This window comes from Mastacembelus armatus, chromosome 3 (assembly GCF_900324485.2).
Source record: "Mastacembelus armatus chromosome 3, fMasArm1.2, whole genome shotgun sequence".
NCBI classification, from domain to species: Eukaryota; Metazoa; Chordata; class Actinopteri; order Synbranchiformes; family Mastacembelidae; genus Mastacembelus; species Mastacembelus armatus.
Window position 1 is genome coordinate 3,879,222 of NC_046635.1, and position 18,504 is coordinate 3,897,725.

The 18,504-nt window shown below is 39.3% G+C and overlaps 1 protein-coding gene across 2 annotated transcripts in view; it reads left to right on the forward strand.

Annotated features, from left to right (window-relative positions):
* glceb (glucuronic acid epimerase b) overlaps positions 1-18,504 on the forward strand; it is a 44,777-nt gene that overhangs the window by 21,651 nt on the left and 4,622 nt on the right. Inside the window, exons 3-6 of one of the 2 annotated variants that reach the window (XM_026319940.1) lie at positions 4,549-4,641; positions 6,024-6,544; positions 12,509-12,754; positions 17,978-18,288. In XM_026319940.1, coding sequence (XP_026175725.1) covers positions 6,037-6,544; positions 12,509-12,754; positions 17,978-18,288 — 1,065 coding nt within the window. In that variant the 5' untranslated portion in view covers positions 4,549-4,641; positions 6,024-6,036. The remainder of the gene's footprint in view (positions 1-4,548; positions 4,642-6,023; positions 6,545-12,508; positions 12,755-17,977; positions 18,289-18,504) is intronic. The other variant, XM_026319939.1, reaches the window with a different exon arrangement.

Genomic DNA, 18,504 nt, shown 5'->3' on the forward strand with positions numbered 1-18,504 from the left:
AGGTTGCCAGGTCTGTATTTGCAGCTTCGGTAATTTGGTGATATTTGGTGACTCTTAAGACCCTTTTAAAAACTTAAAGGATCCTACATACTAGACCCTGCATTTAGTGACCGTGTGACCAGACGTTTTGCTTGCAGTGATTTCTCAGTACTATCCCATGAATATGCAAACCACACTGCTTGCTGTGACAGCAGTTCTGTGGTGACATCTGCAGTCATTGAGAGGCAGAGAAAGCCTGCAGACAGTGGCCAGGCTGAAACAGGCATTTATAAAATATGAATCATTACCTTAAATTAAAAGTAACTAAGTGTGCTTTCTGAAGACACAGCCCCAACTAAACTGACCTGCTTTTTCCTTACTAACTTGACTTACTGCCATGTTACCATTTACTTAGCTGTAATTCTAGATAGGGGTTAATGACACTCCCCCTGTAGGTACCTACAGCACAGGTTTTGACTGTTAAGTCAGATTTCACCTGCTGAAATCACCTACACGATACAAGGTAGTGTCATGCTTTAGATTTTCTGCTGTAACTGTGTTTACATTCATTTGTTTGCTGAGTGATACAGAGCGGTGGTGAGCTACAGATTTATAGAAGTGGAGTTACATCCAGGTTATTGTGCTGTGTCGTCTTAGTGAATAAGAGCTACCACCATGCAATCGCTGTGTTTGCATTTCTTCATTTATACAGAGCAGCAGTCATAGTGGGCAGAAGGTCTGCAGTGTTATCTACTTCATCCTGGCAAGGAAAAACCTACTGGGAGTTTTTCTTTAACTTCCGTCACCTTCAGTAAACTCCACAAGCATCAAAAATATGTCGGGGAAAAAACACACACACAGCAATCACAGTTCTTGCTGGTATCTTTAGTTATGTATTTGAGAAATTGGACATCAGCTATGGCATAGCCTACAGCGTAACCTTGGAGCTTATGCACATATGTGCTGTGGGTACAGCATAATCCTTAACACAGTATAAATCCAACTTCAGAGTTCCACCTCTTTAAATATTCAGCTACAGCTTGAAAAATGTTTTAAAGTCTCTGACTGACCTGAACTTTCTGACTGATATTTTTTACTTAACTTTATAGTTTAAGGTCCTATAAAAATAGTTGTATTCCCGTGTGTTGTATTCAATGTTAACCTAATTTTGTGACAGGTCAGTTTATGTTATTGACCAACACGTTCAATAGTTTCTTGCAGTAACATTGTGTCTAATTAATCTGAGTGCTGCAAGAGTTGGTGAAAGAGATTGATAGTAAACTCTACTCACATATTGTTGTTGTTTTCATTTTGCTTCACCCCAGTGCCTACACAGGATCATAATCAGGCTGAGAACCACAACAGACACCCACGATACATATGTGTACACACAGACCCACACAAACCATCCTATCTCCACAGCTAACATGTCTCACAGCTTTGACATAAGCTCATCATTTACAGGCAGTCTCAAACCCCTAGCTTGTCTCTCCCATAGAGGAGTGCAGTGAAAATCTCACACATTTAGTTAGGACTACAATGTCCTGCACCCAAAGTGTACACTAGGCTTCTGTTTTGACTTGAAGATGCATTTAACAAGGTCACACTTATTTTTAATGCTGTGCTTAAATTGACATTCATAATAGTAGGTGACTGCTACAATTTTCCTAGCTGCATCATGGAAGGTTTTTGTAAGATAGGGCATGCAGAGATCCCTCATACAGTATGTTTCAGTCCCACCACAGGTTAAAGACACATGCTCTCAATCAAAAAAAAAAAAGTTGTGTATTATTTCACCCTTAAGCACACGGGACCTCAGGGTATCAGGACAGTGAAGTTACTTGTCCTGTCAGTCTGTGGAGCAGAACTGTCAACATCTTGCAGGAGCTGTCAGTCAAATGCCATAGAGTCAGATGTGACTTGTCATCAGTTTGTCATTGTTAGCACATTTAAAGTGGACCTTTTTTAAAAAATGTACTTATGCCCGCAAATATTTGTTGTTGGCATAAAAATGAAATGGTAGATACTGGTCAGTATATTGATCAATTCATCGTTTTGTTTCCAAATATCTACGGTGCTTAAATTGAGGCATATTATGTTTATAAAATAAAGTTGCTTTAAAATAAATTACTGCTGCTTATTCCCTCACCCCCTTTCTTTGTATTAAGCGAAACAAAACACAGCCTGTAAGTGTGCGACATGCTTGTAAATAAGCAAAATCCCAATCAGCCGTGCAAATATCTTGTTCATTAGTTGTTTAATATGAGAATAGTTTTTTTGTTTTTCTTTTTTTCCCATGCTCCAACAATTTCCCTTTAAATAGCATCTTAGCGAGTACTAGGCTTGTGTTCGTCTTGTAGTAATTGTTAATTGATCTGTTGTTTCTACAGAGTTTAAATTATTAAGTGGCACACCTTCTGCTTGCTGATCTTGAGTGAAAAGAAAACTCTTTTTTTTAGTTGCTTTATATCAAGAGCAGCACCTGTGACAAGCTGGATTTGAAATTTCAATATTCGTATACAAACCATCCTCCATATATATTGTTATTGTCAGCATGTAGTCAGAAAACCAGTTAGAGCATAGACCATAAGGTAGAGCATAATGACCCTCAGCCCACCTTCCTTTCAAAAACTACAGGTTTTTGTTGTTGTGCTTTAGAAAACTATAAGGGAAATAAGTGTCTGCATGGACAAAAACACACAATGATACATTTCTCTCTCTACGTTATATCTGTAGCATAGGTTTGATCATTCAGGTGTTCATAGGCAATAATGCTATCACATAAAAATATAAAAGTCACTGCCTGCTATTTCAGGCACGTTTCAGTTTCCTGTGGCGGGACACTGGGAGCATATAAGCTGAAAAGCTGCTTTTGTTTTCTAGTGTGTTCTGCCTTAATCTGTCAAGCAGGAAGACTTTTATCCTCCAGCAGGAATGTCTTTCACCTCCTGTCCAGTTGCATCTGTCTTTTTTTTTTTTTAAATATTTTTCATGTCAGTGTAGTTTTCCTTTCAGGTCAAAACAATGTTATCACCAGAGGGATTATATCCACATCAACAGTGGATTACACAAAGATCTGTGTTAATCATATAGACAAGTCTTATTCCTAAACTGCAAAATCAAAACGATGTTTATCACCGTTGACTCAAAAGCTTCTTCTTATCATCTTCTTCTCCATAGTTAACGTCTGATGACGTTTAGGTAACTAAAACTAAAACTGGCTAATACATCACAGATATTCTAGTTGCTCACTGTGTAAATTGGTCAGTGCTTGTTTTCCATTTAACTTGTGAATAGCGGCAGATGATTTACATCTTCATTTGTGGCAAGACCGTCCAGAGGATATTAATTTCTAGTGTTGAGCTGGATTATTTGTGTTGACTTAGTTTGTTTTATTACTCTTTGTGTGGATAAAACAATATAGGGGCCTGTACTAGTGGCTATTTTTAGTCCTAGGAAGTCCAGTTTGACAAACAGCTTGTCTAAACACCACACAATGTAATATTCAGACATTTTACAACTCTGGAAAATTATGATTGCTGCAGCTAGTAGCAAATTTATACTTTACTCACACTGGACAGTTGGTCTACATGGTTGTATTTTCTGAATTCTGTTTCTCGCCTCTAGATATATTTTCATCCACACAGCAAATTGACAAATTCTTATTTGTGTGGTTGAGTGTGACAACACCTGAATCAGTGCATTCATGATTTCTGATCCGTAAACCTACTTCATTTTCTGATTTGCTTGCCTGTTGACATTAACTCCTCTTCCAGTACAATGGGCACATTCTGACGTCACGGTGTAAATTATGAGGCCTGGCTTTAGACACAATGTCTCCTTGGCAGTGCGTCGAATTGGGATACTGTCCAAGCTGTTGTGTTTAAGCCCATGTCTATCCGCCTTGAGCCTGAGCTCAGCACTGGCAACGAATCACTATAAAAAGAGCCAATTATTTATAGTCGGGTCCCCGGCAGGGCTGGTCCTACTTATCTTTCAGGGTGCAGTCCCCGGGCCCTCCGCCTCACATTCTCAGCATTGTCAAAGCTCCTGTCGGTCCAGTCTTTCATCACTGCACCAGGCTGGCATTTCTCTTAATATCAATGATAGTTTTTATGTGAGGCAATAATTTATCAGGCACAGAAACACCAAAGCCTTTGTTTCCCCAAAGAGGAAGAAAACAAAACAAGAAAAAGTTTTACCTAGACTTTTTAAAGAAGGGGAAAAAGTTTTTTCTACCTTTGGTGTGGAATGAAAATGAATCAGTTGTGTTGTCTTGTGCCTGTTTTTAGTCTATACATCTCAACCCTTTTTTTCCACCAGCAATTTAACATTTGGCTTTAACTGTTTTACTACTAAGCCTTAATTTCGAGGGAACCTATTCTTCATCTTCTACAACTTGCACCCCATTAACATTTGCTTTCTGGAAGTTCACTTTCCTATTTATTAAGAGCCATCTAAGACAATCAGCTGCTGCCCCTATAATGTGACACTGCAATGTTGTAGCAGATTACTGTTGTTCAATTAATGCATGTTAATTGACCTGACCTTTATTTGTGGCTAGTTTAGGTGGAGATTTTGAAATGAGCTTGGAGAGTAATGATTTTCATCCCTTCCTCCTGCACATGACTCTGTCGTCACCACAATTGTAAACACTGAGCGGTAACCTGTAATTAGGGTGAAAGAGGAGACCTCAGTTTGTGCATTGATTTCATTGATGCCACAGATACACAGAGGACATGAAAAGTCCAAACTGACTGGTCCCCTAGTATGTCTGATTCGTTTTGTGCATTATATGAGACCTCAACTAAATGGGCTGGTTAGCAAATGAATAAAACCATAACATTTGGTTGTTACTGTCAAACTTGTTAAATACAGAGCTGTCATCAAGGTAAATCAAACACTGAACAAAGTACAGTGAAATAATTATAATATATAAATAAATGTATAAAGTAGAACTGGAGGAGGCTGGAGTTACGAATGTCAATTTAAGAGTGAAACTTCTGAAAGGATTATTGGACAGAAGATCTCAGTGGCCTGAAGCACCAATACTGGCAGAGCAGGTCAGATAAAAACATGTCACTACAAGCAGTGCTCTAAAATTAAAAGGGGAACCAGCATCAGGAAGATTTGGTTTAAATTGCAGAATATTTGTTTAAAAGAATGGTTCAACATATTGGAAAATTGGCTTATTTGCTGTTAATATAAACAAATAAATACCAAATAAATACAACATGATAATTTATGTGCTTTAAAGAAAACTAGAAAACAAGCATTTTTCACAAATGCTATTTGGAATGACCGCTACTAATATAAATCAACAGACTATAAAAATGAAGCTAAGTGTAAAAATAACAGAGATGATTTGTCACCCAATGCATGTGAATGTTCATAAGTCATGGAGTTACACTTGGACTGAGTTTTTTTAAACATTGTTTAATCTAGTAATTGGTATAGAGGTCCAGAGATTTCTCGAAGCTTCTCTTTGAGCCAGCTGATGTCCTGGTCATGTATATGTAAGTCAGTTTTCAGTTTTCCTGGAATACTCCTGGAAACACTGGAGCGTTTTTATATAATATAGACACGTTCATGCTGAAAAGACATGAATACGGAGCCTGGTCGTGCTTTCACAAAAAAGTATCTCTTAAGACCATGGCTTCTTATTGGGTAAAGTGGAGAAATCTGACCTGCTGCACTGTAAAGATTTTATAGTAACCAAATTACCAGAGTGCATCTAAACTTGTTGGGAGATGTCCTGTAGTCTACTTAGTGGATATATTTCTTTTTACACTCTCTTTAAGGCAGTATATTTCATGTACCTTTTTACTTCATTTTTTGTTCTTTAATACTAATGATTCCATGGCATAGTAATGAGTCAGTATTGTTGGATTGGTCTACAAAATATGGCTGTAGCTTTATTTTGCTATAGTGCAGTAGGAAGGAAGACATTTATTTACAAGCCAGTACCAGATGACGTGTAGTAGGACTAACAAACTGTCAATAATACATGTTTCCAATGTGTCCCTTGTGTTTGTGTCATGCAGGCGAGTTGTGACCATGCGTTGCCTGGCTGCTCGGGTGAACTACAAGACCCTGATCATTATCTGCGCCCTCTTCACGTTCATCACTGTGTTGCTATGGAACCGCTGCTCAAGCGACACCTCCCTTCGCTTCCTGCCCCGCGCCGCCTTGGTGGCTCCAAGTCCTAAGGTGGGGGATGCTAGCATCAGCAGCCAGCAGCACCCTCCACAGCCCCCAGAACCCCCGCCTGTTGTTGGTGGGCTCAAGTACGAAGAAATCGACTGCCTGATCAATGATGAATCTACTATCAAAGGGCGGCGTGAAGGCGGAGAGATCTACCTGCCCTTCAGTTGGATGGAAAAATACTTTGAGGTCTATGGCAAAGTAGTGCAGTACGACGGCTACGATCGATTCGAGTTCCAGCACAGCTATTCAAAAGTTTACACACAGCGTGAGCCCTACCACCCTGATGGAGTCTTCATGTCATTTGAGGGATACAATGTGGAGGCCCGTGACCGTGTCAAGTGCATAAGTGGAGTGGAAGGTAAAACTTTTTCATCTTCATCACAATATTGTTTGAGAATACATGCCTATGTCAGATGCTACAGTTTGAGGTACACAAAATCGAGTCATTATGCATATGAAGGTATATAATATGCATATGAAGGTATATAATATTTATTTCTAATATTTTTAAGAAGTCCTAACTTATGCTGTTGCTTTAAATACTGGAGAAACAAATGCAGAAGTCTTTGTGCTTCTGAATTCAGGCTTTTCATAAGTACTGTCAGGTGTGTGTAGTAAGTGTAGTGACTCCTATGTCACTGAGAAATATGCAGTTTAGTAAATGAGGTCTAGTTCAGTTAAGTGATAAATTGTGAATTCTTTCTCTAATCTATAAGTGAATCCAGAATTAATTAACAAGGTAGATGAGATTTCAAAAGCACCTCATTAGTCTCTGTTGCCAATTCCCAAAAGCAATTCCTAAACACTGATTTGTGTCAATTTAAACTATATCTTTTCTTCACTTAAACTATTTCTCTTTGTAGAGATAGCTTAGCTGTATGTTTGTGTATATCCCTCCTCCTTTCTTCACACTTGTGTCCTTCCCTAAAGTTGTTTTTTTTTGCACAAGACTCCTTTTAAAATAATTGCCAGAAAGGATCAATAGCTAATTTTAAAGAGCTATTAGTTCAAACCACATTGTCATTAAAATAGTTCCATGCCTGGCTGAAGAAGAAATGGCCTCATGTACTTTACTGAAATTACAAAATAGATACAGTATTCATTATCCTTTCTTTGTTACAATAAATAGCTAAAGCCACCAGTGAGAGAAACTATTGTCACTATCTTTCAAAATATAGTGGTTGTCTCCCAAAAGCTTTCCTTACTAATGCAAACATATCAGTGTTATCAGTGAAAATGACAGAGGCAGAAGGGGAGTCATTTGTTGTTATTCACAGTCCTGAATCGGTTTCCCCTCAAGAAGCAAACTTATGTTTTGGTGGGGGAATGTAATAAATGATGATATATTCACCGGCATAGTGACTATATCAGAGGTTTGCTTTCTGAGTAATGATAGCCAGTGTCTGTAAGAACCATTTGCCAACAGTAAATAGGTATTTTTTGCAAAGATGAATTGTGAAATTTTCCACATTGGCATTTTGCTTTTCTGTTGATCACACAAACAGGTTCATACATAGTTGTTTTCTTTATAGTAAAATATGCCACAAGTGTGAAGTGTGTGTCCTTTAGTCATTGACTCTTTCAGAAGCCGTGCAGTAAGAAGGCCTGGAGATGCATTTAGTCACCTAGTTCAGCTGAGTTTGCTTGATTTGTCAATAAATTCCATTGTTTTGTTTTTATAGTTTACTTCTGTTCAGATGCTTGTTTCTATCTAAACAAATTATGCTACCTTTATTAATAAATGTGGCCCACTACAACATGTGGATGGGAGAGAACACACATATTGGAAAATGGGTCAGACAGTATTATGGTCAAATCTGTTAGTACCTCTGGACTGGGCAGGAGGGAGCCAAGTTATCCCCCCCCCCCCATTTCTTGCAGACTGCTCTTATTTAATACAAAACTGAGGAGAAACACATCTATGTTCCCTAACCCAGACCTGCGCACACACAATTTTGCAAGGTTCATTAATTAAGCCAAAGGCTCTTTGCTATTTAGAACTTCACATCCGCAGACTTGCACACCTCACAACTTACCACATTTCGAAGGTGAAAATAGAAGTTCATTAATTAGCCTGTCACAGTCAGAGGGACCACAGGGCCTAAACAAGGTCATGGGAGCATTTCCTTCCCAGTGCAACCTGCTACCCATGGAAAGGTTATTTAACAGGACCCTCAGTAGTATGCATGTACAAATGAGTCCTTTACATCACTCTAGCCTCTGCTATAGTCAGTATGTAGCTTGTCTCTGTATTGAATTAAACACCTCAAGCTCAAGCAGTCAACTCTGTCTCTATACTAATGGGCTGAAAGCTTTAGACTGAGGGAGTTTCAGGCAAATTATCCTTAAATTTACTCAGTCTTTGAATGCTCTGTTTTTTTTATTATTTAACACGGTCGTGAAAATGCTGCACTTATATTGCAGTACCATACACACCTCTGTAGAGCTTATGGTTTTGCTGTAGAGACTTAGAAACTGAGGTCTTACTTTTCATTGCTGCAGCAGAACCTCTGTGAGACAAAGAGCAGAAGTTGAGAAAAATGAAGCTCCAGCAGCCAGGGCACTATTGTTTGTGGAAATAACTAATCCTCTCTAACACCACCCTCTTAACTCACATCTGCCTCATTTTTTTCTGTCACTTTTTCATCGACTATCTTTGTCTGCGCTCCCGTTTCTACTGCAGACAAACCATCAAGCACAGTACAAAAACATGTCTTATAACCTTGTGCTTGATCAAATGTATGCACTCTTGGTGCAAACACATGCATAATGCTGGATCTCCCAAACACCTGTGTATACTCAACCTGCTGTCTAAGAGAGATAAAGCACTTTGTAGTGATGAGGCCTGTAGTGTGCAGGGCTTACTCTTTTCAACTCTGCTGTTTTCCAGTAGGCCTGCACCTACTGTAAATGTACATGTTATATGCATTTTGTGTCTAATTACATTAGATTCATTAAACAGTACGTCTGAGTTACAGCTGATGCTGTTTAAGTGTCAAATTCATGTGCTCTGTGAAACATAACGTTGCAGAAAGTGTAATATTCAGCCAAATACACACAGTATAATTCCCCCAAAGTGTTTCAAGATGTAACCAGCAGAAACATAAAGTCATAATGCAAATAAAGCTGCATTAATCTGTTTTGATCACTAGAGGCAGAAAGATTTTTTAAAAGCCGTTAGACTGCCTTGTAGCTAAGGTTTAGGCCCCACAAACTCTGCCAACCACTTTCTAAAGTTAAATGTCAATAAAATGAAAGGTCCAGCCATCAATTTCAAGAAAACCTCCTACTCAACCTCTATCTATCTATCTATTATCTGATCAGTAGCATTTTATGCTCAACCCGCACTAAGCTCTGACCGTAATGCTTAGCAGCACTAACAGCTATAGATGCACCATATTGGATACTAACAACTGTGCATTTGGGTCTCTTGTGTTTATGTTTTCCTGTCCATCGTCAATTTTACCCTCAAGGGACTATAAAGATCTGAACTGATCTGAGGAAAACATCTGGACCTTTAACTAAAATATGCTGAATTTTCAACTTTACTTTGGTTCTTCACACTGAGACTGTCTGAACTTCTTTGTTCAAAAGCTATTAATCTAGCTAAAAACTGCTAACAATACTAAGTGGGGCTTTAATTGTCTCTGAACAGCAAAGTGCATTTCCACATGACAGTGCAGACATTTGGTTCAGTCTTACTATTGAACAGATATCTTAATTCGATGTTACGGTTTCCTCCAACCAGATGTCAAAGTTTTGCTGACCTGCTAGAAGTGGAAAACAAAGGTTTAAGGTTTCAAAAGAGGAGGAAAAATATTGCATAACAACATCATGGTGTAGCACTCTTGTTGCTATATTAACTCCAGTAGGCTTGGAAACTAATGTCATTGGTAGAAGACCTAATTTTTCAGATTTCTTAAAAAGGCTGGTCTCTTAAGTAATAAAAATCTGTGCAGGCTTAACAGCCAATTCCACATGGATTACTTCAGTGTTATGCAGTGAGTAGCACAGTGTTAGGATGTTGACAGGCATTTCACTTAAGTTGTCAAGGGAGAAGACAGTAACAAGACAGGCATGAAGAAAAGTCTGGCAAGGGATTGGAAGTATGTGTGTTTGTGGATGTATGAGCGTGAATGTGTGTACATTTCTATTTGTGCTTTTTTATGAACAAATTAATCGAACGTATTAATTCTCAGTCAGGAGATGTTTGCGACAACTTCTGCTTAAATTTTGGTATGTGGCATTGGTCCGTGTATTTGTCATATATTAATGACAAACCATTAGTTAATTTTAACTGTTAAATTATCTGAGCACTCATTTGAGCATTGTGTCTGTTTTAAAGTAACATAGATAAAGTAAAAATTAGGAACAAGAAAAAATTCTTTGATTCTGGGCCATTCATTCATGTAACACATGCAGTGGTTAAGCATCCATGGATGAAATCATGTAATTGACTGATACAACTTAACCTCTGCTTGGCCTGATGAAAGTACAGGCAGAAGGGACTGCTCACATAACTTGATGATAGCCATCTGTATGTCACTTTACCTTTTCAAAGGAGAAAAATCAATACAAACACAGGAAAATGTTTGTGGATTGTATTTAATCTGTGCGAGTGCGCTGTCTAGATAGGCTCTCCGCATTGGAAACCCTGCAGGGAGCAGCTGGAAAATGTGCCAAATTTTTGATGACATCTTTGAAGTGTGATTGCCAGTCTGCATTTAATCGGCTATAACCTAGTCAGCACTTCGCCAGAGAACAGGTGGAATCAGTTTGTTCAGATATAGAGATCACCCATCTACTACTTCATGTACCTGAGTTTAGTCCTTTGTGATAGTGCTTCCAGATATGGTTGGCCATGCTACGGAATACAAATTACCAGGACTTAAAGATGGGATCATGCCCTTGTCACTACATCAACTCCTGCTGCAGAGGTTGTGTTGGAGCCCTGTGCAGAGGGCAGAGTAAAGGTGGTTGTAAGGTTTTGGTTAAAGCTCTTTGCTGACAGACAAAAAGTGACCTCATATTTTAAAAATGGAAAGAGTGAAGGTTAACGGTTCATTGTTCCAAATTAGCAAAATAGTAAGATTTAGGAATACTAGATCCCTGTGACCCTAATTTGAAATAAGTGGGTATAGATAATGGATGGATGGACATATAATATATAAACTAAAATAACCATGGCATCATTTATAACTTACCTTGCTATTCATTTCAGGTCATTGTGATTTTAACTTGTTCAAACTGTCAACCTTTTTCTTTGAGTGACATGCTACTGTATATAAATAGTTTATTACTGTTGTATGTAGTTGTAAGACCTCTTCACCAGAGGAAACTTTGAAAAAAGAAAAGCTTCATCATCTCCATCAGTTCATTTTAAATCTATATACACATGAGCGAGAATCTAAAGCCACTCACTCAAGCTCCTAACAAGAAAGATTAGCTTTCTTTTTGTGTTATGTCACTCACTGAGTCTGGTTCAAACATCCAAAGCTGTACACTGGAGAACAGCAAATAATAAAATAGAGACTTTTGTTCAGGGCGTGTCCTTTTCAGTGAAAGGCACAAATGGAAAAGGAAAGTATAACACAAGTGATCAGCTGTGTATGCAGTTGATTAGTTTGAAAGGAGGAGGCACATTATCATCCAGTGCTGATCTGAGTCTATTATGTTCCTCTTCTTAGAAAGATGGGGTTTGGGTTGCACATGTGTTCTTTCTGTCACCAGGTCTTTAAGTGAACTATCTGTTAATCACAGTGATTCTGTCTGAGCTATTTCTGGCTGTGTGAGCAGGGAAGCTCGCCTCCAGCAAAGCTTAAATTTCCCCATGCTGTCCAATCATTTACCGTAGGTGGTGGAGTTTTTCAAAGCTTTTTCTGCTTCTTTTTTGCAGTGACCATTTTCAGATATTTTCTGTGTCTGTTTATAAAATAGGCCCAGATTTGAATCCATATTGTTCCCATAGCTCAACTCATCTAATTACTGCAAAGTTTTACTATTTGTATGTTTAGCATTTAATTAATGTTGTATCAGTTCTGGTTATATGATCACATTGATGAACAGATCTATTCTGTCCTCAAGCTAAAAAACCTAAGACACCTGAAATATATGAAGGAACAATTTGCTTGAAATAGACAGAAAAGACTTTATTTAAAACCTTCACACAAACCAGCTGAGAATGTAAGGAGGATGTAAGCTTTCCAGTACATTGTAAATATGACCCAAAAAAGGCGACTTGCAGAAATATAAGATTGCAATATGTAAAGTTGTAATGTTCTAAATTTACTTATCATTGTCCTCACCTCCCTCTTTCCCTCAGGTGTGCCTGTGTGCACTCAGTGGGCCCCTCAGGGCTACTTCTACGCCATCCAGATTGCTCAGTATGGTTTGAGCCATTACAGCAAAAACCTAACTGAGCGTCCTCCCCATGTAGAGGTCTACGATACTGCCGAGGAGAGAGACAGCCGCGCCAGCACAACGCCGTGGAGTGTGCTGAAAGGTTGTAGTCTGAGCCGTGTCTACGACAAGACCCGAGCTACTTACGTGCGTCAGTTCAGTGTTCCAGGTATGTAAGCCTCCCATGAGCCTAGATAGATGGTCTCAGGGCAAGTAGCTTATCTCCTGTCAATATGCAGCTACACCCCCAGGATATGATGATAGTCTGTTCATTCCCTGACCCGAGGAAAGACTAAATACTTGGTTGCATACCCAGCCTCATATCTACGTTGTATTTGTTCAGGTTAACGTATACTGATTGGCCCCGCTGGATTGTCAGGCAGCTCCATCAGAGAGCCCAGTCTTTGCAGTTGGTCAACCATCAGCACTGTATGCTTCCACTAATTTCACTCATAGTCACTTAGCAACCACTGTAAATGAATTATGCCCGTTAAAGGTCCAATGTGTAAAATTTGTCTTTGTGTTAGCAGCCTCTAAATGTGAGGATGCAGAATGCAACCTTCTGAGCACCCCTACCCCCATTTCCAGGTGCAAGAGAGGGTACAGTGGCTGTGACCTTTAAAACAAAATGTGATTCTCTATATCCAGTGTTTGGTTTGTCCATTCTGGGCTACTGTATTAACATGACAGAGCAACATGGCTGCCTCTGTGAAAGGAGACCCGCCCCCTATGTAGATTTAAAAAGCTCATTCCAAGATTGAGAAAACAAAATGCTTGGTATTTTCTGGTAATTACACATTGTCAACATATTTATAACACTATATTACATTTCTGCTAATAGATCACTCTAAATATTGCACATTATAACATAGAGACACTTTAAATTATATAATTTAAAGTGTCTGTAAATTGTCTGAAGTAACATAGTGTTGAATTAATTTGTGTTTAAGAGTGAGAGTGCAGGCAAGTCCATGGGGTCAACAGGTAACCAGAGTTTTTAGTTTGGTCCACAACACAGTGTGTCAACAGTGTGTTCTAGTGTCCCAGAACCTGTCCCTCTTCACCTGTACCTAGGTTTTCCACAGCAGGTCAAGTTCATGCCAATATCACCAGCCACCAGGATGCTAACTGACTACAGCCTGGCCTGAGCCACAGTATAAATTATTATTCTCACCCCATCTCCATGACCCACTAAACAAGCCTCTCTAGCTACCTCGTCTTAACATGCAATACACCGTACACTTCAGTTTGAAGAATCAGAAGTTAGTTTCTTCTAACCCACAGCCATTCACTAGAAGTATCTGCAGTGTCAGCCATGTCTTTCATTGCCTGCTTCAGGCTCAATCCCTTTATACCCAGTTTGGTTAGCAGAAAAGAACAAAACCCCTACAGCAACCTCCTCTCATAGGCCATTTCTGCTATATCCTCCCATGGTACTGTGACCTCCACAAAATACCCAACCCACTGACCAAAACACAAGATCAGGCCTTAGATTAGTGGTAGCTTTCTCTTGAGGGACTGCCTTTCCTAATCTAAATCTGTTTTCATTTCCCCTCCCTTCTTTCCTAAGTCATGTCTTCTCTTGCTTCCTGACTTGTTCACCATCACCAGCGAACAAAATCCGATCTTGTCTCTTTCTTTTTTCCCTCCCAGTGAGTTAACCTCTGTATGACCTCTGTCACTGCTTCTAGACACTTAAACACCTGGTTTTGTCTCCAGGTGTTTCACCCTTAGGACAGACTTTGTTTGATAGGATGTGCTGAATGAAGCTACACTACATCATCCATAAAATACCCATAAAAATATTGGCTGCTGCTGTGTTAGTATGCTCAGGCTCTGGATACCAGTGTCTATAGAGTCACTCCTGTCCATTGATAGTTTTATGAAAGAAGCAACCGTTGTCGAGTGTAAAACGAAAGACAAGCAACTGTTTAACAGACTTCTTAAAATCTCCCAATTAAACTTTAAAGGTATTATATTGTTGTTGACATATTAATGTACAGTATATGTGTGAAATCGGTCCAGTTTTCTGTTTAAAACTAGCCAAGATCACAAAGACAATGACCGACTGATATAAACAGCAATTCCTTTTCATGTGTTCATGTAAACAGTTTTAATGAAGCCGTTTTAATGGATTTTTTTAATACAATGTTTACCACAGATACATGTCGGCAGCTAAATTAATGGAAAATAATTAAAATTTTAATTGGAACCACAGTATTAATCAGAAAAATCAAATTGAGATATTTTCCTTTAAATTTTGGGCTCTGGGATGATGTATCGATTATGTTCTGTATATGAGTGGTATAAATATTTGTAAGTAAGATCTGATTGTCTATTGTAATAGTGATGTGAAATCTGGTCCAGTTTCACAGCTGTAAAATGACCACATGATGGGAGTTATTGTTGGAATCGGGAGAAGTCCAGAGATTTTTCCCAGTGCTTACTGTGAGCCGTCTTATTGGCCACTGATCCTCTACTGATATTTCCAGGACTCGCTCTATCTCTGTCCCCTGCTGAGCTACTGCCTCTACCCTAATTTTCCTGTCCTCCAAAAAAATCTTTTCTTTCAACCTCTCATCATTGCCAGTTTCTTTTCATTTCATCAATCTACCCCTTTCCCCCTCTGTTCCACTCCTCACTTGCCTTGCCTTACAGCTTGAACTCAACATCACAGCTTTCTCTCTTCCCTTAGCTCTCTCATCATATTTTCATCAGCAGTCCCTCAGCAGTCCTCATTGTCCATTAATCTTTCCCTTCTACCCCCAGATTACAGTCAGCCTTCCACATCTGTTTGTTCATTTCCACCCACTTTTCAACGCTCACCCCTCTTGTGCTTCCTAAACACTGCAGTTACATTTTCTCTATCCATTTTAATTTCTCATTCCTCTGTCTCTTTCAAACTTCCCTTGTTTTTTCCTCAGCTGTCAGTTTCTCTTTCTGTCTTTGCCTCCCTGCACTCCCGTCTTTCTGTTGAGATCTTTTCTCCTTACTGTATGTAGGGCACCGGTGTTAAACAGCCATGCAAAGTCTCTCACAAATGGAACATCTGTTGCCTGAGCAGATTTTACTTCATGAATCTCCTCATGGTTTATTGTAAAGTTCAGAAATGCAGAAATGCTTCTTCTACCAGGGACTGGTTTGTACAAAGCGTTCAGTGTAGATGCAGTAGAGTAACAGCTGTCAACAGCTACATTACAGTTATAAAGTTTTTAACCAACCTTGGTAGATTTGGGAAGTTTTAATGTCCTAAAACATTAAACAAGAGAAGAGCTAATATGAGTTTCTTGAAATTATCAGAAAAAAGACACATTTTAAGTTCCAGTCCTTATCATTTCTTTCCTGCTTGATTTGGTGATTACTGTGTTAACAGCAAGCACACTTTAACACTACATCTCCCCTTAAGCAGGTACTTTATCAGAAATACAAATATGTCAGTCACAAGTAATTGCAATCACAGAGGGATTTACTGCCAAGTGACAGACTCCAAGCTACCAATAAAAGCCTTTATATAGAGAGAAAGACTTACTGAATGTAAATACTCCCAAACATCAAAATGATTTAACCTCAAAGTGAAAACTGATCTCTGGTGACCAAGCCAGAGGCCAAATCTCAATCTAGTGAGAATTTGTGATTGGACTTTAGACTTGGACTCGTTCACTGAGAATCCCCATGCACCCTAAAAGAACATAAGCAGTTTTGTTCAAGAAACAGAGGAAAGTTTTAGTCAGTTGATCCACTGATCCTGATCCACACAGGCTCTGCTGTCAAAGATGCATCTGTTGCATCTGTTAGATACTGGCTTATGCAAACATGTAGTTTGTATTTGTAATTTATTTTACACCATTTTTATGTTTATCAGTCTCTGAAAAACGAGGTTCAATAATCACACAACGTATCGGCTGTTGCTTTGTCATTTGGGTCTTTTATTTCTGCACACACAACATGTACTATGTGTTACGTATTTGTCACATGTGTTCACTCATGTATACAAGCACGGTTTTATGCTGATGTATTTCTGGCAGCTTGTCATCTCCCTGCCTTGTTGCTAAACAGCTAGAGAGCAGAGCAGAGTGGAGGAGGTGGAATCTTGTCTATATTCCCTGCCCATCCTTTATTGATGGCAGAGTAATCACAGGGCCAGAGTACAAATCCACTTACTCTCTGCATTGCCTTAAGTAATGGATTTATGAGTGCATTAAAGAGCCGTAGTCATCCAGAGGCCCCTGCCAGGCTGGCTCTCTCCTTCATTCTCCTTCTGATCAGCTGTCTTTGTATCTCAGTCGGCCTCATCTAGTTCTGCTTTTTCAGCTTATGTCATGTGAGATCTCTCTGTCTCTGATTTTCAATTGTCTTCTCACTATTGGCTCATTTTCGCTCTCTCTGCTCTCAGGGTGCTTTTAAGGGCACTTGTGTGAACCATCATTCCATTATCCTCCTTTTTCTTGACTCCTACACTCCTTCCTCTCTTCATCCTTTGGGAAGTCGTGATTAGAATTTCTTTACACCAAGTAACAAAGCCAAAGGAGAAATCATCCCAAAAGCTGTTCGAACTAAAGGGCATAGAAAAGAATTCACAACAGCAACTGAAGTGCATGAACTACACTGGCACAGAGATATAGTACCAGAGGACTGATGGTAGAGTGGAAACTTTGAACTTTGTAAGGAAGATATGTCAAGATGCAAATGGAAAAGTTTCTGCTGCAGCTTCTTTTTCTTGCTCGTTTCATCCTTCTGCTTCTCTGTTTCTCTTTCCTCCATTCTGCCCTCCTAATTAAACTCATGTGCAGTGTGCAGTGTCACATCTGTACTGTGTGTGTGTGTGTGTGTGTGTGTGTGTGTGTGTGTGTGTGTGTGTGTGTGTGTGTGGTTTTGGAGTGCAGGGCTGCTCTAACATCCATGAAATTTTTGAGTGAAACTTGGTTTAGGTTAAGGGTAGAGTCAAGGAATGGAAATGTGACTCTGTGTGTGTGTGTATGAGACTGTCTCCCCCACACACACCAACACAGCAAGGCACATCAACCAAGGAAAAGCTGTACACCACAACACACACAAAAATGTAGGGATTTGATCGCAGATTATTTTTAACATTCTCAGACAGTCATTGATTTGAGAATGTGATCACAGAAGAATCTCAGGAACATGAGTAAAAAGGCAACCATCATAGAAAGGCAAAGGAGAGTGTATTAAAAGAGACAATGACACTATGAAAGGCTTTTAGTCAGTGCACCAAAAATAGTCCATTGTCATCGAGTATCAAGCTCTTAACATCAGTCAAATGCGGTTAGGCGTTTTTTTTCTGTTCAAATTTGCTTCAATATATACTTTCAAATGTGTTTTATCATGTCATTCTGGTTCATTTTACACATTTTATCTACTACCCCCACCCCAGCTTACCCCACCACCACAGAGTCCTCAGAAGGCGTGTCCCTACAACTGGGTAACTCCAAAGACTTCATCCTCAGCCTGGACATCAAGTTCACCTCCAACGGCAGTGTATCCATCGTCCTCGAAACCACAGAGAAGGGCCCGCCTTTCACCATCCACTACGTGACCAGTACGCAGCTCATTGCCTTCAAAGACAGAGAAATCACATATGGCATCGGGCCACGAACCGCCTGGAGCACTCTGACCCGAGACCTAGTCACCGACCTCAGGAAGGGCGTCGGTCTATCCAACACTAAGGCTGTGAAGGCTACAAAGGTTGGTTTAAGTCAGACGTTTGGTAATGAAAGTACCCATGATAGAAACTCCTGGAATAAAGCTTAATCAACGATTTATTGATTAACAGAAAATTGATTGGCATCTATATTGATAATTAAGTTGTCTTTTAGCTTGTCTATACAAGCTTCTCAAATTTGAGACTTTGGCGCTTTTCTTAATCTTCTATTGTGAAATATGTGAATATTTAGGGTTCTG